Source organism: Cetorhinus maximus, chromosome 4, assembly GCF_964194155.1.
Source record: "Cetorhinus maximus chromosome 4, sCetMax3.hap1.1, whole genome shotgun sequence".
Lineage (NCBI taxonomy): Eukaryota > Metazoa > Chordata > Chondrichthyes > Lamniformes > Cetorhinidae > Cetorhinus > Cetorhinus maximus.
Genome location: NC_135882.1, coordinates 86,405,729 through 86,430,463, shown reverse-complemented (window position 1 = coordinate 86,430,463; position 24,735 = coordinate 86,405,729). Strand labels below are relative to the sequence as shown.

At 40.6% G+C, this 24,735-nt stretch overlaps 1 protein-coding gene across 1 annotated transcript in view; it reads left to right on the top strand.

Moving 5' to 3' along the window:
- The window catches only part of chd7 (chromodomain helicase DNA binding protein 7), a 277,990-nt gene that overhangs the window by 71,988 nt on the left and 181,267 nt on the right, over positions 1–24,735 (top strand). The window contains exon 3 of the mRNA XM_078540439.1: positions 4,754–5,100. Within this exon, the coding sequence (XP_078396565.1) occupies positions 4,754–5,100 (347 nt within the window). The remainder of the gene's footprint in view (positions 1–4,753; positions 5,101–24,735) is intronic.

Genomic DNA, 24,735 nt, shown 5'->3' with positions numbered 1-24,735 from the left:
CCTTGATTATTTATTTAAATGTGGCAGGCAGGCTGCCGATTTCATGTTACGGGGTGAGCATGGGGGTGGTTGGGAAGGTGGTGGGGTGGGCACCTACCCTTTTTTGTGTGCCCCCCCCCCCTTCTGCCAGAAGCACACTTGGTGCTTGGTGGGGGCATGTAAAATCCAGCCCATTGTGTTTGTATGGTGAGCCTGGCGGTTCAGTATTAGCATTTCCTGAGCATTGCAAGTGTAGGACATTATTCATTGATGTGTCATTCAACCATTGTGGCTTCTTTCTGATTTTGTTTGACGGTTTTACAAGTAGAAGTTTCCTGAATTTAGGAATAAATGTAGCAAGCTTCCGTGGGTTCATCCTTTCTGTTTTTTCAGTCCACTTGCTTGTATTGCATGTTAGAATCACTGTAGCAAGATGGGGCTGAATGGAGCTTTCAGCACCCATGATTTCAAAAACAGTTAAAATTATTTTTCAGGATCCTTTTATGTTGGAACTCAAACCTGTTTATGTACCAGTGAAAGTTAAATGTATTCCTATTGAATCTGATTTATTCCTGCTATATAATTCTGCTTTCAAAAAATGTAAGGTGTTTTCCCTCTGGGCTGGAGATATCCAATTGTACAGTGGCCTCCCATATGCTATAAGGGTTCATTGTTCACAATGAGGCTCATCGCCCCAGATATTTACTGCATAAAGCCATGTTTTGGTTCATAAGAATTACACTCTTGCCAGTGGAAGCTGACTTTGAGCGAATAAGCAATACTGGACAGTTGCCTGAATTGGAACAATGGGTGTATTTGTTGTTCTTTACTCTTTCACCACAGGCTGTTACTGTTTGGAAATGTACAAATCCTACTACAGTAAACTTTGTGTTTTCGAGCACTCTACCAACTGGAATTCTCTGTTAACCAGAATTTCTGATGTTCCTCTAAAACGGCTCATCACTTTACCAACCGGAAGCAATTACAAAGTTATCTGCACCCTTTACCTGTATACTGTATTATTTAACACTTATAATTTATGTTTTAATGTGCTATTGAAGACTAGAAGTGCAAAGAACACTGTTCTTTACTTCCTGAGTACTTGCATATTTGTTCATGGTACAAGTACCGCCCATTCCCTGCACTTGCTGGATCATAAAGATTTTACTGTAGAATAATTGAGCAAGATTTTTTTTTCCAATTTTCAAATTGGTGAAACCTGTGCAGAAAGACTTTGATTTAAGGTCCAGATAGCCTTGGGATTTCAAGTGCGAATGCTGATGCAAGGCCTGATTTCTATTTGGCAAAAATCCTGTGCTACACAGTTCATGGAGATATAAAAATGGTTCTGCACCAGTGTATGAAACTTGCTTTTATCTTTAAAGTTACATCTGCTTTTTAAAAAAAAATTGTAACACTGATCACAAATGTCTGTTATAGGCAGATTAGAGGATGAAATTAGGTTTGAATCTGACTCCCATGGGTATTTGATTTAAAACAAAGTGGACATAGTCTGGAAATTGCTGAATATTTAGATCATTGCTATGATAAAAGTATAGAGCAAATTTTAATTTTTCTCTTCCTATAATTGAGGGACATGCAGAGCAAGAATGTCATTTTTTTTAGCATTATTAATTCCATTATCAGCTGTTTCTGTAAATGGAATCCATAGACCATGTAGTGAGTGTTCCATTTTTATGAGTTATTACCCTGGATGGGATGGGGCAATTCTAGTATAAATTTCTTGTCTGTGTTTTGAAGCAATTCCTGCTGAATTTTGTTCTTGTCCAACAGACTCCAAAGCTCAGTTACTTTCTGAAGCTTAGAAATTAGAGGGATATGGAATGCTTTTTATGGAGGAGCAGTTTTCAGAACTGCAACTATTGCAAGCTGCTGATTGCCAGTGTTTTCCTATGCTTGTTTTGACCATAAACTTTAAAATTATCCAGTAGTGTGATCTGTTACACCAGTCACATTGTGCACTAAGATAACAAATAACACTGAGAGCACATACAGCCTTTGGCAACTGCTAGGCAGAAAATTACTTCAAAATTTAGGGATTTCCCTGCTATAGTTGCCGATGGGTAAACTGGCGTGAAGCAGAATGGCTTGTGGAAAAGGAAATGGCCTCTTGTACTACAAACATGAACTATCTGTATTAACTATTGGGCAGCGGAAATTAACAACAGAAAATTAAATGGTGGTGCTGGAGGAGAATTTACCATTTGGCTGATTATGGGAAGTGACTGAAGAACTCTCACTAATGATAGCATTAGTAATGACTAGATCTAGTATGTTCAGTTGATTGGCCTTTAGCCATCTGTTCTTGTTTACAAAATAATTTTTTCTTCAAAAATATTTACATTTCTGCAATCTATTTCATAATCTGACAAAAAAAATCTTTAATAGCATATTTTCCCCTTTTTAAAATTGTAGTAATAAAACGTTGAATATCAACATGTTGGATTGACCCCAAGCGCAAATATGAGCATGGACCCATCAGGAAAATTATGAATAAGACTCGTATGTGAAAAGAGTTGTTTCAGTTCTGAACTCCTTCACTCCCCCTCTTTCCCCTTTATTGTTAGGAAATAATCAAGGGGCAACATTAGTGTGAATAGGCAGCCAAATTATATTGTTTGTTTGATGCAGGGAAGATTTTTACAATGTATGCATATTGTTGGATGCATGTTCACAGCTTATTAATGTCTGAAGTGTGAGTGACATTCCTAAAAGTTGTAAACAAGTGATGACATGGATAATCTTTGTACTTTAAATTTAAGATGAACTTAACTCAGAGCTGAGCTTGAACTGGCTGCTGCCAAGATACCTTACCACCTCTGCAACATTTCTCTCCTACCCTCTATGTCATTCCCAACAAAGCCTAAAATCTAACGTATGCTTTTTTTTTGGTCAATTCTAGGCTTGATTTCTCTTAACACTATTCTGGCTGCCTATCCAAGCCCCACCCCAATTTACCTCAGCCACATCATGTCCTGTTGTCAATTCTAGTTGATCCTAGTCCAGATCTCTATTTCAAAATCCTTTTCCACATGCACATGGTCTCATGCCACCCACAATAACCCCCTTATACTTTGGCCTGAGAACATTTCCTCTAATTCTGGCCTGTTCACTAACTCTCCATTCCACTATTCTTAGCAGAGTTTCTGAACCCTGCTTTCTGGAGCTTAAAGAGCTTTGCCTCACTTCCCCAGTTCTCACCTTGCATTTTTAATTCCTCCATTTATGTTCACTATTTATTTTAACTCGTCTGTTGAAGCATATTGGGATCTTTTGCTACATTTGAAGTTACTATATAAATGTACCTTTGCATAAACTAGACTAGAGCTTAACGATCTGCCTTGTTCCAGTTTGGAGTTGAAAATTGGCCACTGGGGAGGTCCTGTCATCATAACCTTTCTTTTCAAAAAAAAAACTACACTTGCCCCCTCCATTACCTTTGACTACGTTCCCATTTCTTACTTTCATTTCTGGTCCACCCAATTTCCTCCCTAACTTTCCCAGCATTTGTTCTTGGAATGTGGGTGACACCGGCAAGGTAGTTTCTCCCACCCATTGCTAAATGCCCTGAGGGGAACATCAGTCACATAATGTGAGACTGGAATCACATCTTGGCAAGACTGTTCAGAGTGATAATCCATTGCCTAAAGGACATTAATGAACAAGTTAGGATTTTTATGATGATCTGGTCACTTGGTCTGTTGCCAACTCTCGAATTCTAAGATTTGTTGAATTTGTTTTTGCAACTTGCCAAGGTGAGACTTGAAATTGTGACTTCTAGTTTGCTAGCCCAGTTACTAGAACCTGTAGTACCTTTGTACCTTTATATGAATTGTCCTAGTGTGGTTTCTATCTTGCAGCATTCATCAAGGTCAGTGACATTCTTGTGCCACTGTATTCACAGGGATTATTCCTCCCAACTTTCAGTGCTGTTGACCATTCCTTTCACTTCTAATGCATCTGCTCAAGATGCTGTCCCATAACTGCATTTCCCTTATTTTCAAAAACTTGCTGTAAATCTTCCTTTGGTAACTATGCATTTGGTTGCCTCTCCTTGCTGTTCTTCTGTTCTTGTTCTGTGTCTTGTCTGCCCATTTAAAGCATTTTTTTGTGCTAAAGGTGTGTGTAAGAAGCGCAGATGGACTGCTGACACTTTTTGGAGCCATGGTTCGGGGTGTCATTGCCTTGAGGAAAAAGAAAATTTAGAACACAAAAATGAAATATGGCTCCTTTGATTCTTTTTTTAAATGTCATCTGTACACCAGCAATAATTAGACAACAGCTGATCTGCAGTGCAATCAGTGTGAGACCAGTTCTGCCGGCCATGTTGATAATGTCAAGCTACCAAATTATATCAAAATCACATGTACTGCATATTTTTGCACTGGTTTGGAGCAAAAGATGATATTTTGTTAATGACAAGCATGTGAAGTAATGGGAGCAATAGTCACTAAATATCAGTTTTTCTGTACTCGTTACAATTAGGACGTTGAAAAAAAACTCTTCAATTTATATTCTCCTGAAAAAGCAAATGCAACATCCAAGAACAACTGAAGTCTTACCTATCCTGTTGCATTTATCTTGGTAGTTAATTTCAATCGGACTTAACAATCAGACTGAAATTTGTGTCTTGTAAAAATGAAAAGATTTAGGGCTGCTACTTTAATCATTGAAAGTTATGCTGGCAATGTAATATTTAATTATTTTGTTCATGCAGTTCCTTTAAATTTAATTTCTTTTTTCCTCCTTTTAGTCTCTTTCAAATACTCCGTCAGACATGACGCAGATTAGTGGACAAAATTCTCAGTTAGCAAGTGGAGAAGAGCGACAGAAGTCACTGGACCAACAGCGCATGCAAGAGAAGGCCAATCGCATTGTGGCCGAGGCCATTGCTAAAGCTAAAGCTCGTGGTGAGCAAAATATTCCCAAGGTGATTGACCAGCTGGTGATCTCTAGTGCTGCAGTGGATGGTTCAACTGAAGAGAAAAAGAAAAAGAAGAAAAAACCAAAAGAAAAGAAAGACCCCAAGGAGCCCAAAGAAACTAAGGAAAAAAAACCCAAGTCAACGGCAACTAAAATCAAAACCAACAAGAATGCAAGGTAGAAATGTGTCATTTGTTTTATCACAGAATTGGAATTTGCTTTCTACCAATATTGAACCATTGCACTTTTGTCTTAATGATCCAGAGATTGTTTGATATTTGTGTTTGGTTTATGCTTCATTGAGGTGTTCTCCTTTGATCTACTGAAGATGACAGAAAGAAAATAAGATCCCTTCTAAATAATTCAGCATTGCATAGAGTTGCCGGAGACAAACGCTGTTGAAGCAACATAACTTTGGAAAGTCAAATATTTTAATATAAATTTGATATCCAAAAATACTCTAGCCCAATCAGAAGTTCAGAATAAGGCAATATTAAGAAAGCACTGGAGAGTCACTGCTACGATAAACAACCTCTTCTAAATAAGTTAGTGCTTTACCTGGATACTGTCAGTAGATCAAGATGGTCAAAACTATTGTTATACCCAATTTATACAAGTGCAACAGTTTGTGGGTGGAGGTTGGGGGGAGGAGTGGGTGGCAGGCAGACAAAGGAAGTGGAAGGCTGCATAAAATTTAGATTCACTTGTGTTGAGTTATGTATGAGTTGCCATTTCAGAAAGTGGACTCTCTGCTGAAGACAATGGCAATGAATTATTTATAAAGAGATAATGGTACTTTCAGCAGTGAAGCTAAATTTTGACATGCTATTGTTGCTGCACAGTGTAAAGGTATCAGTTCTACTTTGTAAATTTATTGAAGTGATTTTATTACTGCTTAGAGCAATGCAGAGATAAAACAGATATGATCTGAATTTTTTTTGCCTTTGATTTATTTGCACATTGATCACCTTTGTGGGTAATAAAGTTAACTAGTTACCTGAAGGCTTTAACAATTTAAACCAGATGTTTGCATCTTGCAGAACTCAGCACTGGATCATTGAGATGTGATTATTTTGCTTTTGAATCAGACAGTCATGATTTTCATGGTTAATAAATTACTCAAATTGGAAGTTTGTTGCTGGAACAAAATTTTACTTGTTAGTTTAACTTTTTTCTTATGATAGACCTTTGATGATCCAGCATAGTGCTAGGGAATTGAAAAAATATTCATCAATATGTTTCTAATTATTGTATTGACTACAATGAATGTACTGAGGTTTCAAAATTTATTATTTAAAATTAATTAATATTCAAGGAAATGTGTATCTAAAATATGAATGAAAACAACATGTTACACAACTCTAGCTGCACAGGTCAAATGCATACCTATTTTACAGACCAGTTGACGTTTCAGGAGCTAACCTTAAGATGTAGAGTTATCAGGCATCATTGATGTCTATTCCTAATTCCTTATCTGTAACTCTCACTATGGAATGGAAAATACTTCAACTAAGCATCTTTGGATAAATATAATTGGAACAAAACTGCTCAAATTATTTAAAGCAGAAATGCTTTGGCTACATAAAATTTAGTACAGGTTGATACATATGCCTACTGGTCTCAATAAATTGAACAGTATGAAAATGAAATATTCATCTGTTCAAAGTAATTGGAAAAATGTTAGTAAGTTTAACATTGTTTTTAAGATAGATCCTTCCCTTTCACACACAATTTGGCCAAATTCATTGATATACTTCTGGAAAACATCTAATAATGAAATTTGTACTTTGGCTAGAAAATTGCTGTATGCCACAATCTTGCCTGATGTGGCAGGACTCAACAATGTAGCAGAGTTAACTTTTGAATTTGAAAGGAATGCATTTCAGAAATCCTACAGGTAGAAAAGAGATTCTGAACAATCTGCCAATGTCTTGTGCCCTAACAGGCACCTCCCACGTGTTCTTTAAACTAGGTGAAAATGACATCTGAAGCCAGCTTGTAATCATAGTCACAAATGTTTTTTCTTTGCCTATCTGCAAGTTTACCCTAGGTCCTCTGCTCCCTTGCTCCAGGTCTGTTTCTGGCCCACAACCCCTGGGTCTAACGGTTCCATCCCTGCATAGTCCCACCTCTTGTCCTGCTTCTCTGATACACATACCCTAGGATACTCAGCTGCAGAACATGACCTCTCTTTTCTACACATTTGTAACAGGAACAATCGTAATTGTTAAAAACTTACTTGCCATTTCAGATTACAGACTCGACTCAAAGTAAACAGATGGCGTATGTAGTCGTCAAATGGGAGCTTAGGGGCAGAGCAGTTTATTTAAGCAAGTAGACTGGATATTAGTTGCGGTTTGGCTGCAATAGTTCTAATAATCATTAGAAAGCCTGAGTGTTCAATCTGTAGTGTTCTTGCAGTGCAAGTAAATTTCTTTACCAATTTCGTGATGGTTATGAATTCTATTCCATCAGGCAAGTTAGCTTGCGACAATTAAATCTTGTGACTGAGCCTGGCTCAGGACCTTAGTCCACGGGTGTATAGATCATGTAATAGATTCAAAATTGCATGCTGGCTGATGGTTAAGAACCTAGTCATTTTATTATGTATGTTGTAATACAGAACTGACACTTAAATGCAAGAGTAAATGAGTAATGCTCATTGTGATGTTTTATATATTTTCCATGGTTACAATAGATGTTTTTCACAGAACCACCACCTGCTACAGAATGCATCATGTCCTTATCGAGATATCCCTGTATGTGCTAGTATTGAGTTGACCACATTTCTATTCTCTTCCTTCCTGTTGAGAAACCTCTGTAACAGATGGCCTAGCTGAGATTGGAATGTCACCATTTAGGGAACTGAACACATACCCGCATCCTACTGTTAGTGCGCGGACTCACTGGCAACAGTAAATATTTTTTTTTAGTATTATCACAGACTTTTCTATCAGCATTTTCTAATGGATGCAAATTTTAACGGGTGCAAGTCCAGAGTTTAAAGTGCCCATTGGTTAGATTTAATGGGAAGTATATTGTGCCTGTCGCAAAGATGCCTGTAATGAGAAATGGAGGTGATTCCTCAGTTTGAGTTAACTGACGGAGCACAATGAGCTGTATGCTAAGTGACTCAGACTATGCTTGATTTAATTGATAGCCATTTGAGTTGCATATTCATACCTGCAATGAGTCTTGTTAAATTTGCAAAGAAAAATTATATTGCAGTTTTGTGTGCTACTCAACCTCTCTTGTGCATGTACCCACTCTCACTTGTTCTCCTGTGGTTTTACACACTGACACTTTTTTTTTTACACAATTGGTTGTTTGTGCTTTCTCATTTTCCCTGCATAATTCCCTCTTCTCCTGGGACACGTGACAGCTGCACCCCCCGTGTTGTCTTTGTGTGTCTCTCTCTTGCATCGTTGGGCACTTGCAGTCTTCAACTCATGCATGTCACCACCCTGCCTCTGTCTCATTGGCGCCCCTCTCTGCATGGCAGAGAATATTGACACCTCTTCTCACACGCTTATCTCCCTAGTCTCCCATGCTTGTGGCTCCCCCTCCACTTGTGAATGTTTGTGCCCATTTTTCTCTCCCTTGGTTCTCCCCCTCTTGTGCCTGCTTTCCATTGTTGAATTGCACTCAGGGGTACTATATTAAGGGAGAAAATTGGTGGAGTGATTTTGATATTTTTTGTAATCTGCTCTGTCTTTTTCCTCTACTGTCGGCAGAAGATTTTTGTTTTTCACACACAACCCACACGACCATATCCAGAATTTGTCACAATTTAGCACAATAATGTACTTGGCTACCAGGAGACTTAAGTTCTGCAATAGCAACAAAAGTAACCAGGTTGCTTATTGGCACCCTTGTAATTTCAGGACCCTATTGGTACTATCATCACTGGCTGACGTTATGATGTTTAACTCAAACTAGTGGCTATGCAGGTTGGCAGATACCAAATGTTTGCAGACTGACAGCCTACTTCTCAAAAGGAAGACTTAGCAGGGAAAGTGTAGTCCAGGACCCAGTTAGCTTTCAAACTGAGTATCACCCCCACCCCATAGATGGCACCCTGCAAACTTTGGATCTCATACCAAAACTCAAATCAGTAGGTGTCAGGTGGGCTTCAACATGGGCAATGAAAAACAGCCAATGACTTAAAGCAAGCTGCTTTAACACAAGTGGATAATTTTCGCAAGACTAATGGCTTCCCTACTTCTTAGTGAAGTCATAGGTGAATAATTTGGATGCTGAAATGATGTTTCCCCTTGTGGGAGAGATTAGAACTAGGGGACACAGTTTAAAAATAAGGGGTCTCCCATTTAAGGCGGAAATGAGGAGGAACTTTTTCTCTGAGGGTTAAGAGTCTTTGGAACCCTCTTCCCTGGAGAGCGGTGGAGGCAGAGTCATTAACTATTTTTAAGGCAGAGATAACTTTTGACTGCCTTGTTAGTCAAGAATCTATCAGGGTAGGCAGAATGTGGAGTTGAGGCCACAATGAGATCAGTCATGATCTCATTGAATGGCAGAGCAGGCCCGAGTGACGAATGACTTTCTTCTCCTAATTCACATGTTTGTATGAGTACTTGGGTATGGTACAGGAAATGCATTTGGAACTATATTCCAGTGAGAAGCCTAATGTTATGAGGAAAAATTTGGTGAGAGAAAAAAAAGGTGAATTTGACCATGTGCTTATTATGTGTTGGTACCAGCAGAGAGAATTTATTCATAGATGGAATAGGAAAACGTGGCAGGTGTAATTGTTGAATCAGGGATCATGAATAACATAATTTTATTCCAGCCTTCGAAATTTTAAGGCTATGGAAGACACAGAATACATAATTAGGATTAATTTTTTAACACAGCTATCATTTCTCAAGCTATGAGAAGGTCTAGTTTTTTTTCAGTAGTAACTTTTTTTTGTGTATGTTGGATCCCATTTGGCACATTTGTAGCAGATATATTCACCAAATAACTATTCAGCTACTGTGGCTGAACAGTTGGTTAAAAGTTTGATGCATGAAATGGGTCCCAAGTAGAAAATTGTTGAATTTGTTTGCGAGTGGTAACTTATACTCAGGTGCTATACTCAGTTTACAAGCAAATTTTAATGGAATATTTAATGCTGCGTTTCATCAGTGTATATTCAGTCAATGTTCAGATAATAGTTTTGGGGTTGTGCTGGCAATAAAGCTATGCAGGATTGATGTAATTAGCAGCCCAAAGTCATTTGTTGCCAAGAATTCATACAAGTCTAAATAATCCACCTAGCCTGGATTCTGTGTTTTCAAAATTACACACCTATATAAATATACGAACATACGAATTAGGCGCGGGAGTAGGCCACTCGGCCCCTCGTGCCTGCTCCACCATTCAATAAGATCATGGTTGATCTGAATGTAACCTCAACCCCACATTCCTGCCTACCCCTGATAACCTTTCACCCCCTTGTTAATCAAAAATCTATCTAGCTCTGCCTAAAAAATATTCAAAGACTCTGCTCCACCACCTTTTGAGGAAGAGTTCCAGAGATTCACAACCCTCTGAGAAAAAAAATTCTCCTCATCTCTGTCTTAAATGAGCAACCCCTTATACTTAAAAAGTAACTCCCAGTTCTTGATTCCCCAACAAGTGGAAACATCCTTTCCACATCCACCCTGTCAAGACCCCTCAGGATCTTAAAGGTTTCAATTACGCCACTTCTTATTCTTCTAAATTCCAGTGGATACAAGCCTAACCTGTCCAGTCTTTCCTCATTGGACATCCCACCTATTCCTGGTATTAGCCTAGTAAACCTTCTCTGAACTGCTAACGCATTTATATCTTTCATTAAATAAGGAGACCAATACTGTACACAATACTCCAGATGTGGCCTCACCAATACCCTATACTACTGAAGCATAACCTCCATACTTTTGTAATCCAATTCCCTCCCAATAAATGATGAAATTCTATTAGCTTCCCTAATTACCTGCTGTGCCTGCATACTAACCTTTCGTGATTCATGCACCAGGACACCCAGATCCCTCTGAATCTGAGCTCTGCAATCTCTCTCCATTTGGATAATAAGCTTTATTATTCTTCCTGCCAAAATGAACAATTTCACATTGCTCACTTTACACTCCATTTGCCAGATCTTTGTCCACTCACTTTAACCTATCTATGCCACTTTGTAGCCTCCTGACGCCCTCTTCACAACTTACTTTCCTACCTATCTTTGTGTCATCACCAATTTTAGCAACCATACCTTGAGTCCCTTCATGCAAGTCCTTTATATAAATTGTAAAAAGTTGAGGCCCAGCACTGATTCCTTTGGCACACACTACCTGTCACATCCTGCCACCCAACCAGAAAACGACCCATTTATGCCAACTCTCTGCTTCTTGTTAGCTAGCCAATCTCCTATCCATGCCAATACTTTACCCCCTACATGATGAGCTTTTATTTTCTGCGATAACCTTTCATGTGGCACTTTATCTAATGTCTTCTGGAAACCTAAGTACAGTATATCCACCGGTCCCTCTTATCCACAGCACATGACTCCTTCAAAGAACTATATATTACCTGTTAATTACTTGTTTCTTATTTCTAAACATTTACAAAGTGCAATCATTTTTAAATACATGGTCTTTTGTTAAACTTTGCTAAAAACTTTCTTGAACTGGTTCACTAATATTCATCCTCTGAATTTTTATTTGCATCTGGTTTGTGCTTTTAAATATTTTTAAAAAGAAAAGCCAGTTTTCTAAAATTGGTGTTGCGCCTTGGTTGATCTTGATGGTGTGGTTGGTCCTGGTATCCGTGAGCTTACAAAGAACAAAAACGGCTTGAACGTCCATAACCACTTGGTTATAGCACATTTGGGGACTGCCCTGATGTGAGTCATTGTTCTAAGAAGAAAACTTGGGGAAGGGCAAGTAAACAATTTGGGGAAAAAAGGCTCTTTGTAAATGTTGCTCTACTTTCTATTACTCCCTTATTTTTATCAGCTAACAATTCCTGTAACTCCCCTTTTTTCTTGTTTTTATCCTTTTGTACTCTGATCCGATGCTGTTTCTTTCTCTCATCTTTAGGTTGCTATTACACCCATCAGAACCATCTTCCCCAGCCCCTCATCTGTTTAAAATACTATGTTAAATGGTGATTAGCATTGGAAGGAAAAGGGAATGAACTGGTTGGAATAGTATCTAATGGTGGAATTGAAGCTTGATTATTATTGTAATTCTTTCACACTATTGATTCTAACTCTCAAAGTCAGCAGGTATCATGAAGGAGCAATTTCGCTCTGCTGTTTATAACAAAATCATAAATGCATTTTTTTGCATACACTTAAGATTTTTCGATAAACAATGAGAAGTTAAACATTTCCCCTATGTTTCTTATTAAACCTGGTGAAGTAAGTACAATGTGATGAAGTTAACAGTATTGTTTTTTGACTTTAAGTCAAGTATTAATGATGATACGCCTTGATTAATTTGGTGAGTAGTTAGTCCTTCCTGCCTGTTTTTTAATAAAACTATTTTGATTGTCATGTTTTTAAAAGGCAAACTTTCTATCAGTAAAGCAACCCCTTGATATGGATGTTTTTTTAAAAATTCTCATTTACAGGGCACCTTTCTGGAACCCCAAATTTCAATTCAATAAACAGAGTGGAAGCATTATCATTTTGATCTGTGGATAAATATTTATATTAACATGTTTTTTAAAAATTGTGATGCAGAATGTCTAAATAGCCAGCAAATTCATGTATCTAACTCAATCCTGAGAACTATTGCTCAACAACCCTTTTTCCATCTTTGCCCTTCTCAACAGCACACACTGTCTCCCATCCTTATCCTTCCTCTGATCTGGCTGCCTCGTCACTCCCACAATTCTGAGGGACATGACCTTTGTGGTACTTAATGAATAGCTTGGCCAGTACTGCACTGTGTTTTACTCAACCCTAGCGCCCAGAATTTCACCTGGCTCCTAATTCCCTTTCTTCTGAACTCTGCACCATGATATCAAGTAGCAGTGGCTCACATATTTGTTATCAAAGTTGCGTAGTATAAGGGTCTGGCACATAAAGGGTCAACGTGGGACTGAATACAGTACAGTCCACACCTAGGGGACAGTCTAGTATTAGACAGAGCAGTGTGGACAAGCAAGCATGGAGAGAGTTCCTAGTTTGAACCCTTTACTGTATATATGTACACAGTTTTTGTAGTTAATCAATACAGTTAACCTACTTAAGACTATGAAGACTTCATTAAGACCTACTGAACAGTAACCAACACCCTACAGCATGGCGGTATCAAATGGAAAAGCCCAAAATCTTACAAAAAATGCAGAGAGAAACTAAAATCCTGCAAGACTAAAGAAAAATTGGAAGATTCGAGATTGTGGGATTTGGATTCAATAAAAATACCTGGAAGTAAAAGTCTAATGATGACCATGAAACCATTGTCGATTGTTGTTAAAACCCATCTGGTTCACTAATGTCCTTTAGGGAAAGAAATCTGTCGTCCTTACCTGTTCTGGCCTACATGTGACTCCAGACCCACAACACTGTGGTTGACTCTTAAATGCCCTGAAATGGCTGCTAGCAAGCCACTCAGTTCAGGGCAATTAGGGATGGCAACAAATGCTGGCCTTGCCAGTGAGGCCCTCATCCCATGACAAAATTTTAAAAACCTGAACCCCAATTGTTGCATTAAAAAAAGGTTTTGGGTGTTTTGTTAGTCATTTGTGGCCTGGCAAGCCACTCAGTTGTATCAAACCGCTACAAAGTCACAAAAAAGGAATGAAACCGGACGGACCACCCGGCTTCAATCTCGGCACTGGAAATGACAACGGCAAATTCAGCCCTGTCGACTCTGCAAAGTCCTCGTTGCTAACATCTGGGGGCTAGTGCCAAAATTGGGAGAGCTGTCTCACAGACTAGTCAAGCAACAGCCTGACATAGTCATCCTCTCGGAATCATATCTTACAGATAATGTCCCAGACACCACTATCACCATCCCTGAGTATGTCCTGTCCCACTGGCAGGACAGGCCCAGCAGAGGTGGCGGCACAGTGGTATACCATCGGGAGGGAGTTGCCCTGTGAGCCCTCAACATCGGCTCCAGACCCCATGAAGTCTCATGGCATCAGGCCAAACGTGGGCAAGGAAACCTCCTGCTGGTTACCATGTACCACCTTCCCTCAGGAGTCAGTCCTCCTCCATGTTGAACACCACTTGGAGGAAGCACTGAGGGCGGCAAGGGTGCAGAATGTACTCTGGGTGGGTATTTCAATGTCCATCACCAATAGTGGCTCAGTAGCACCACTACTGACCGAGCTGGCCAAGTTCTAAATGACACAGCTGCTAGACTGGGTCTGTGGCAGGTGGTGAGGGAACCAACAAGACTGAAAAACATACTTGACCTCATCCTCACCAACCTGGCTGCCAGAGATGCATCTCTCCATGACAGTATCAGTAGCAGTGACCATCGCTTAGTCGTTGTGGAGATGAAGCCCCGCATTCACATTGAGGATACCCTCCATCGTATTGTGTGGCACTACCACCGTGCTAAATGGGGTAGATTTCGAACAGATCTAGCAACTCAAGACTGGGTATCCATGAGGCGCTGTGGGCCATCGGCAGCAACAGCAGAATTGTACTCGAACACAATCTGTAACCTCATGGCCTGGCACATCCCCTACTCTACCATTACTATCAAGCCAGGTGATCAACCCTGGTTCAAAGAAGAGCACAGGTGGCATGCTAGGAGCAGCGCCAGGCATACCAAAAAATGAGGCGTCAACCTGGTGAACCTATAATGCAGGACTGCTTGCATGCCAAACAGCATAAGCAGCAAGTGATGGACAGAGCTAAGCGATTCCATGACCAACGCGCCAGATCTAAGCTGTGCAATGCTGCCACATCCAGTTGTGAATGGTGGTGGACAACTAAACAACTCATTGGAGGAGGCGGCTCCACAAATATCCCCATCCCCAATGATGGATGAGCCCAGCACATCAGTGCAAAAGATAAGGCTGAAGCATTTGTGACAATCTTCAGCCAGAAGTGCCAAGTGGATGATCCGTCTCTACCTCCTCTGGAGGTCCCCAGCATCACAGGTGCCAGTCTTCAGCCAATTCGATTTATCCTGTGTGTTATCGAGAAATGGCTGAAGGCACTGGATATTGCAAAGTCTATGGGCCCTGACAATATTCCGGCAATAGTACTGAAGACTTGTGCTCCAGAACTTGCTGTGCCCCTAGCCAAGCTGTTCCAGTACAACTACAACACTGATATCTACCTGGCTATGTGGAAAATTGCCCTGTACACAAAAAGCAGGACAAATCCAACCTGGCCAATTACCGCCCCATCAGTCTACTTTCAATCATAAGTAAAGTAATGGAAGGGGTCATCAACAGTGCTATCAAGTGACACTTGCTTAGCAATAACCTGCTCACTGATGCCCAGCTCAGATTCTGCCAGGGCCACTCAGCTCCTGACCTCATTACAGTCTTGGTTCAAACATGGACAAAAGAGCTGAGTTCCCAAGATGATGTGAGAGTGACTGCCCTTGACATGAAGGCCGCATTTGACCAAGTGTGGCATCAAGGAGCCCTAACAAAACTGGGTCAATGGGAATCGGGGGGGAAACTCTCCGCTGGTTCGAGTCATACCTAGCACAAAGGAAGATGGTTGTGGTTGTTGGAGGTCAGTCATCTCAGCTCTAGGACATCACTGCAGTAGTTCCCCAGAGCAGTGTCCTAGGCCCAACCATCTTCAGCTGCTTCATTAATGACCTTACTTCCATCATAAGGTCAGAAGTGGGGATGTTTGCTGATCATTGTACAATGCTCAGATACTGAAGCAGTCCATGCCTAAGTGCATCAAGACCTGGACAATATCCAGGCTTGGGCTGACAAGTGGCAAGTAACATTTGCACCACACAAGTGCCAGGTAATGACATCTGTAACAAGAGAGAATCTAACCATTGCCCCATGACATTCAATGGCATTACTGTCACTGAAACACCCACTATCAATATCCTGGAGGTTACCATTGACCAGAAACTGAACTGGATTAGCCATATAAATACTGTGGCTACGAGAGCAGGTCAGAGGCTAGGAATCCTGCGATGAGTAACTCCTCTCCTGAGTCCCCAAAGCCTGTCCACCATCTACAACTCACAAGTCAGGAGCATGATGCAATACCTCCCACTTGCCTGGATGAGTGCTGCTCCCACAACACTTAAGCTTGACACTGTCCAGGATGAAGCAGCCCGCTTGTTTGGGACCACATCTGTAAACATGCACTCCCTCTACCACTGGCGCACAGTAGCAGCAGTATGTACCATCTACAAGACGCACTGCAGGAATTCACCAAGGCTCCTTCAACAGCACCTTCCAAACCCACTACCATCTAGAAGGACAAGGGCAGCAGACAGATTGGAACACCACCACCTGGAAGTTCCCCTCCAAGTCACTCACCATCCTGATTTAGAAATATATCACCATTGCTTCACTGTCGCTGGGTCAAAATCCTGGAACTCTTTTCCTAACAGCAATGTGGGTGTACCTGCACCACATGGACTGTCGTGGTTCAAGAAGGCAGCTCACCACCACCTTCTCAAAGGCAACCAGGGATGGGCAATAAATGCTGGCCCGGCCAGCAAAGCCCTTGTCCCCTGAATGAATTTTATAAAAAACTTGAAAAGCCGGTGGAAATTGCCAGGAAAACGCTCCAAATGCTTGCAAGTGAAGGAAGATCTAACCCTCAAACTATCCAGATTGTTAAGCAGCCTGAACTCTGTGTGCAGCTCAGGCTCATTTTAATAGGGAAAAATAAACTGTGGTATAAAGGAAACCCCAAAGTCCTGTTAGTTAAACAGCATCCAAACAGGGACACTCCAGGCCAAGGGAAGCAATTTCCTAACTGACCAGTAGAGCAACCATGCTGCAGAGCAAAACATCCCCACAGGCAAGATCAATGTCCTGCAATTTCATCCCAGTGCTTTCAATGTAATAGAATTGGACACTTCTGCAAAATGTGCAAGGCTAAAACATCTAAAGGCACTAAAGACCCAAAGATGATTCATGATTCACCACATGGCCTGCAGCAGTTCAAGAAGGCAGCTAAACACCACCTTCTTGAGGTCAATTAGGTATGGGTAATAAAAACGCTGGCCTAGTCAGCGCGGCCCACATCACGTGAAAATGTTTTTTTAAAAAAAGTCAAGACTGCACACCAAGAGGGGACACAACCATGCTTCTTGGGCGAGATCAAAGATCCAGGATTTTCATATTGGAATGCAGACATTTCAGTTCATGGCCATCTCAAATTTTAAATTGAACACAGGCACCAGTGTTAGGGCCCTATCAGACAAAGAACCATGGCTGAGACACCTCTAGCTTCAAACAACAGACGTATCACTCTATGGGCCCCGAGGACTTCCAGTCATAGGCATGATTCTGGAGTCACTAAGGTATGATGAAAAACAAATCTTCGAGCTGATGTACGTCACCCGTAACCAGTCTTTTTCTCTTGTGAGCAGAGATGCTTGTGTAGCCCTGAATCTTCTCAATGTCAAGACATCCACTGTCGTAAATTTTGCAGGACTGCAAGTTTCCGAGAGCTCAAACAAGAAAGGGCATCCTGACTGGGTCTTCAGCTCTGAACTGTCTTCTCTCTCTGCAGAGCAGGTTTGCCTACTTTTGTTACAGGTGCTGAAAAGCCCTTATTGGTCAGACCAGCCAACTACTCTAGACGGTTACCAGGATGTCTTGAATGGATGATAGACAAGCGAGCAACCAACAACCATAGGAACCTCAACCTCCAGCTCCGGTGACTGTTGATGAGGTAACACTGTGACCACAGAGCAAACACTGCAACTCCCAGTGCCACAGACGATGTTGGAACCAAGTAGCAACCGTCCATTGCCGACAGTACACCACACAGCCAAACGCAAAGGTGAGCTTTCTGAAAAATCCACATCCTCTCAGTAGGACAGGCCACTTTCTTTCACATAGGACATTGAGACGACTAAAGAAGAGGAAAAACCGACATGGAGACGAGCGCAAAATTTGTCCACCTCGCAAAAAACGGGATGGAACAAAAACCACATCACCACAACTGCTGAATCAACAAAGAGCCGTTCAATACCAAGAAATGGAAAAAGAAGATAAAAAGATACCCAGATGCCAGAACAACCTCCAAGTCAACAGAGTTTACCTGCAACGACAGAGTCTACCATTCCTCCGACCATCGTGTGAACAAGATATGGGAGGTTATGAGGCCTTCAGACTGCCTGAACCTATGATCTCAGAAGCAGGGAGATGGGATCGTCATAACTATGTAAATACATGGGATAACCTTGAATAAATAAATTGGTTAAAGACTTGGGAGGGGGAGGTGTAGTATAAGGGTCTGGCCCATACACGGTCAACGTGGGATTGAGTACAGTTCTGCCCACATAGTTACGTGAGAGAACACATGACCTGCACCTAGGAGACCAGTGTTGGACAGAGCTGTGTGCACAAGCAAGCATGTTGGTCCTAGCTTGAATCCTTTACTCTGTATATGTGCATTGTTCTTGTAGTTAATAAATACATACAGTTAACCTACTTAAGATTATGAAGACTTTATTAAAGCCTACTGAATGTTAACCAACACCCTACAAGTTGGATTCCATTTGCCATTTCCCCTTCCCCTCACTCTAAGGCAATTCCTTCTCTTCCCACCCTGATTCCCCCCCACCGCCTGACCTCATCATTTTTCATCTTCTCTAACGTGGAATCCACACTTTGTAACTTCTCTCCATTTCTCCCTGCTCCTAGCACTGCTCATCTTGCCAGAGAGCTATCTAATTTCCTCTTGATCCTTTTCCCATTTACTGACACCCAACTCTTCCCCTTAGGTCCCATGCTAGCTGACAGTCAATGATTCCCTCTCCTCTACCCCTTGCCTCAATCTTTTACACATATCTTTATCACTTCTAAACTCAATTACTTGAATGTTTTTGTTGCTGGTCTTCCATTTTCTATTCTCCACCCTCAACTTGTCAAACTCGTGATGTACATATCACCCTTGTCTTCACTGACCAGCATTGATCCTCCTCCCCAATGACTCAAATTTTACATTCTTGTCTTTAAATATCACTGCAGCCTCACCCCGCTCTATCTCTGCAATCTCCTCCAACCCTGTATTTCCCGCCCATAAATTCTTTGTTTTTCTGACTCTGGTTTCTTTTGCATTCTTGTCCTTTGTCTGAACATTGGCAGATTTTTTCAGCTGCCTTAGCCCTATTCTACAATTCCCAGGGAGAGAATTATAATAAAATCAATCTCACTTGCTCCAGATCTACCTCAGACGTATTTACTTATTTCTTGGGTGTGCCTTGGAACCTTTTTTACATTAAAAGCACTACATAGGTATGATTTGTTTGCAGCTTAACTTCTGCATTGACATTGGTGATGGCGAGGGGGTGGTGCAGTTTTGGAATGAGTGTACTTATTGGTTAAACAGATTTTCATAGGCAATTTCATAAATATCATTTAGATATACATAATTTGTTACAGCTGTGCATTCTTTGTATACTTATCTTTGGTTAGGTAGTGAAGGTTGTATTATTGGCACAAGCTGAGTTGCAGCTTGAGATGAAGGTGACACATCGTTCCCAGCAGGTGCTATCAAAACATTTAACCACATAGGTTGCTGTAGGTAATGGTTAACAAATGTTTGAGCTACATGTTCTTAAACATACCAGTGACTTTTTTGTAGCACCAGTGTATTCAAACTTCTTGTCTTTGCCAAAGATGTAGGTTTGCTCATAATCTGGCTTTTGCAAACCATCTCCAGTATTGTCAAATAATGCTAATGCAATGTCAAATCTAAAAAAAAATGATGGAGAAACTTCTTTGTTTTTTACGTTTCGTGTTAAGAAAATGTCTATTAATGTGCATGAAAAGATTTACTGTTAGGCATGTTGATATTAGACCTGTAGCATTTTCACCCTGGATAGCATTTTCAGTTTTGTTTCAGCGTGATATAGGTGAAATAAATAAAACAAATACTGATACATTTAAAATTTAAGCAGAAGTTGTGGATAACTGCATTGGCTTTACCAGATATCAGCAGGCATCCCAGGAGTAATGTTTATCTTTCAGATTTGAATATTTTTGTAATAGCTTAGTTTGCTGTGTTAGTACTCTAGTATGATACTAATGGCGGAATATTTTTGTGACTACAGTATATTGCCAGGTAGAGGCAGCTTGAGATGAAGGTGACTCATCACCAGGAGGTGCTCTGCCAACCTTAGCCACAGGTTATCAGATTAAGCCTTTCTTGATATATACAGCATTCTGTGTCGCTACTGAGCGATGAGTTGGCCAGCAGTTTCATCAATGTTTGCTTTTGTATCAAAAACTATAATAGAGGTGAAATTTTCTTGTCGTCCTACAGGAGTTTCGAAAATTAACATTGGATAATAACTTTGAGAATGCAAACTTTTTAATTCCTGATAACTAGATATCATGGGAAGTTTGTTTATGGTGTGCTGCAATCTTTGAACAGAGCATGGCAAAACATGGTAATTTGGTAGTTACTGAGTTTGTAGTAGCCTCTATCGGGATTTAATTCTGTTTGGCCTGATAATTCCTTTCCTTTCTGCCAAGTGATACCAGATAAATAAATATGTTAGATAGTATTAAATTACAGCATGACGTATGTGCACAGTTCTCATTGCCTCAGAAACAAGAGACATGCAGCTGCTATTTCCGGCACAGAATTTCTTGCTTTGTGCCACAGAGTACTGGTCATGAAGTAGGAGAGTGGAGATGATGCTGTTGGCATGGATGCATCCTAAGCCAAATTAGTTCCTACTTTTATTTCCTTGGAATGCTTCACCTTTGGCAAGCTTCACCTTTGGACAGCTAACTGTTTTCTTCTTGATTCACCCCTATAAATAGAAGTTGCTGTGATCCCATTATGAAACGTGAACCCTCAATGCCAGAAAACCACTCTTCATTGCATTCCCTCATGACTTTTTAACAGGTAGCACCTCTTCTACATGCAATACCTGGGATTAATGTGATTGACGCAATCATTGGTGGGAAACCAAGAGATCAGAATGTTAATTTGTTTCAACACAAGAATAAGGCCTGAATCAGTCTTGATAATCTACTTACCCACTGGCAGATCAGAGGCAAATCGATGGACATTTATTTTTTAAAAACGCACAAGTTGTGTTCCATACTTCGTGTTGATACAGATGATTTTTTAAAAATCGTCCATCATCTGCTACAGCATCAGTCACAAAGTGACTTGACCTCTATTTTTGGTTCCTACGTCAGTGTCAGTCGACCACTGAAAAGAACATCTAGTCTTTGACCTGAATTTGGTTGTTTGTCTGTGAAGTAATTGTTTTACTTTCTAATCGGTAATGATCAAACTGATCTTCCTGCTTTTCCAGAGGTTATTGAACACACCACTGATTTACAATGCTTGAATAAACCAAATTTTATTTGTATTATGAAATTCTTGTGATTCATGTTATATTTTGTGGCTCAAGTTCCCAATTTCTATATGTTTACAATTGGAACCATTAGTTTGTAACTGAATTATGACAAATTCTGTTGATTTTTACTGTTATTTTCAGGATTGGATCTGAGATTGTCTTTTTCCATGGAAATTGTAAGTCTGTGAACTTGTTGATAAATAAGCAGGGCAGGAATAGAGAGAATTATCTATCAGTCAGTTTTTGAGATTCTCTTCCCAGTCTGTGCTGGGAAAACTTGCTCTGGAGAGCCACTGAACACACCTGTGGGAGTCTGAATGTTTTTAAAGAAAATAACTGTTCTTTTACTTTCACTCTTCTCTCTTTTTCCCATCCCCCACTACCCTTAAAAAAAATTTTTCCAAGTGCAACTGACCCAATTTTTAAAATAAGTACATTCAAAGGAATGAGGTTTAAAGCTGGTAGGGGAAGGAGACGGAGACCAGCAGAGTAGTTATCTAATGAAAGGGGGACTCATGCAGTTCAATAATCGGTTGGGTGGTGAATTGCAGTTTTAGCTTAGAACAGGGGTTTGCCAACTCTGGGTTGTGACCCCCAGTGGGGTCGTTGGAGGAGCAATTAAGGCTGTGAGCTCCCTCTCCCCCGTGGTAGCAATGGTGACTAGAACGTAGATTCAGATGGAACAGTCCTGGGATCGGCTGCGAGGCCCCTTGATGTGCGCATGCATGATTTATTTTCTTGCCTTGGTCCTGCTAATGTGGCCTAATAAAATCAACTCCAAAGCCTGACTGCTGCCTCCAGCAGATCTTGCAAAACCATAGGTGCAGAAACCATTGTTGCCCATTCTCCAAGACTCCTCTTGCTCATTCTTTTAATCCTTACCACTCCCCCCCCCCCCCCCCCCTCCCCCCCCCAACCCAACTACTCTCACAGCAATATCTCTTTGGCCTCCCCTTTTCTCCCCACCCCCAGCTCTCAATCTGGGGCCATAGCAATTTTAAAGCTTTAAAATGGGGTCATAGTGGGGGGGGGAGAAGTTCAGGAAGCATTAGTTTAGAAGCTACCAAGGATATTTAGGTTCCAGGCACTAAAACAGATTGTTGTAGCAGTTTAATAAGAGTAGCTGATTTGCTGGATGGGAACATGGTGTCATTTAGTACTTAGAGCAGGTGCATGGGAGGAACTTGCCACAAACCATATCATGTGACGGCGCCTCATCCAACAAGTTTCAGCGCAATCAGAAACTGATCACATAAACCCTGCTTTGGGGAAGTGGCAAAAGCAGGAGACAGAGCAGAACCCTAGTTTGAGAGATTCCGCCTACCTGCTCCCCCATCCCCACCCCCACTTCCTCAGGGTAACTCTTGTCCTGCCTATCCAAAGACCTGTGACTTCAGGCTTGACCTGTTGAGTCACCTGAAGAGATAAATTCATGAAGCCTGGCAGACGTCATCCTCGTTTCAAGGGACTGACACAACAGAGTAGGGTAATCTTTCAATGGGTTGTTAAAATGAGGCTCCTTCTGCCCTCATCCCATGGTCCTATTCAAAGACGGTGAGGGGAGTTCTCCCTAGCGTCCTGACCAATACTTATCCCCCAATCAAAATCGCTAAAAACAGAGATCTGGTCATCAATTCACTGCTGTTTGTGGAACATGGCATTGTACAAATTGACTGCGAAGTGCTTTGGAATGTCCTGAGGATGTGAAATGTGCTGTGTAAATGCAAGCCTTTCTTATTTCTATAGTGAGTCTTGTACTATCAGACAATGTTCCACTCTATTCCTGAGGTATCCAATGAGTTGTGTAGCCACCTGTTAATTTATTTGTCTTCCAAACAAAAGCAGCTAGTCCTATTTACAGGGAAAGATTATCAGTCTTTCCTGAAAAGTGGCCCAAACAGCTAGATGTACAAGGTAAAAAGCTTTACTTGCACAAACAGTCCATTCAGATTTGGTTACTATGCAGTCATTTGTAGTTGAGAATTGCTATAGGCAACATTGCACGATACTATCCAGGCAGCAAAACTGCTGCAGTGAATGTCATTAAGTTAGTGCCCCATTGACGAGGGTGTTTTGTGTGATTGGTGCCTCCCTTTAACCTAAAGTTTGGCTATCATGTTGAAAGTATCATGTAATCTTTAATTTGTCCCTGAAAACCCAGTGGGCAGTTGCAGGGATGCTCTGAAAGATCCAGATGTTGTCAGATCAGGCCAAAAAAGATAGGCTAGCAGGGACCCTGAAAAAGAAGCATTAACTCGTGCTTCCTTATCTGCCCTGGCACCCCTTTTCCACCAAACGTCACAGTTTCCGCTCCCCAAGGCTTGTGGAGCCATTTACAATATTTCACAAAGGATTATAGATTTAACAGTTTAGAAGGAGATTTACAGTTTGACTGTGCTCCATGTTGCTTGAAGATGTTGGATTTTATAATAAAAACTGATTTAGTTTATTTGGTATACTTCCTATTTATATGTAGAGGATGAACAAATGAGAGCGTGGTGAACTTGATCTTTGAAGATTCTCAATCAATCAATTCTCAATCAATTCTCAGTCTCAATTCCGCCTCAAATGTTCAAAACTCCTATCCCGCCATTCTTCTGACATGGTGTCTCGTTTGTGGGTTAGGTAATCAATCTTTGGGTGAACTAAGCACTCTTGTGATGAGAGTAAATCTACCTACATTACGATGGAATAAAAAATTCCCACCCACTCATACTTAGAAGTTTGGGCAAAGTAATGGTTCAAGGTAATTTGTGAATTGTGGCTAATTGATCTTGTTTCAATATGTGTAAAACTGAAGTTCTGAGGCTGCATTCCCATCATCTCTTGCAGATGTAAGGATGCCAGTTAAACCAATCAAAACTAAACATTACTGTAAAGCTTTGCATTCTCACTGTTGTCCTCAAATTAAAAATGTGAAGCTCCCTTTTTGGAGTAATTTTAATTTTTAAAATATATGCTTGAACTGATGCAAATTGCTGTTAGATTTTATCTTTCTACTTCTGCAGAAATCTGAGTAAACCAGATGAGAAACATAGTGGAATGTTGTAAGGCAGAAACCAAATGACTCAATAGTGCAATATTTTAGCAAATGGGAGTTTGTATTCATTAAATCACATTTTTTGGCAAATATGGCAATAGTTTGCTTTTGAGCTAGTTTCAAGAAGGATTTTAGTTCTGCCAGTTTGAAGGTCTGTTGTACGTAAATAGAAATGTAGTTGTTTGCAGCAGTTTGTGATGAATGGGCCTCTGTTTTCAGAGTATGCAATGCAGGGAGAGAAAAAAAAGTAGTCTTGTGTAAGATTCTCCTTTTTCT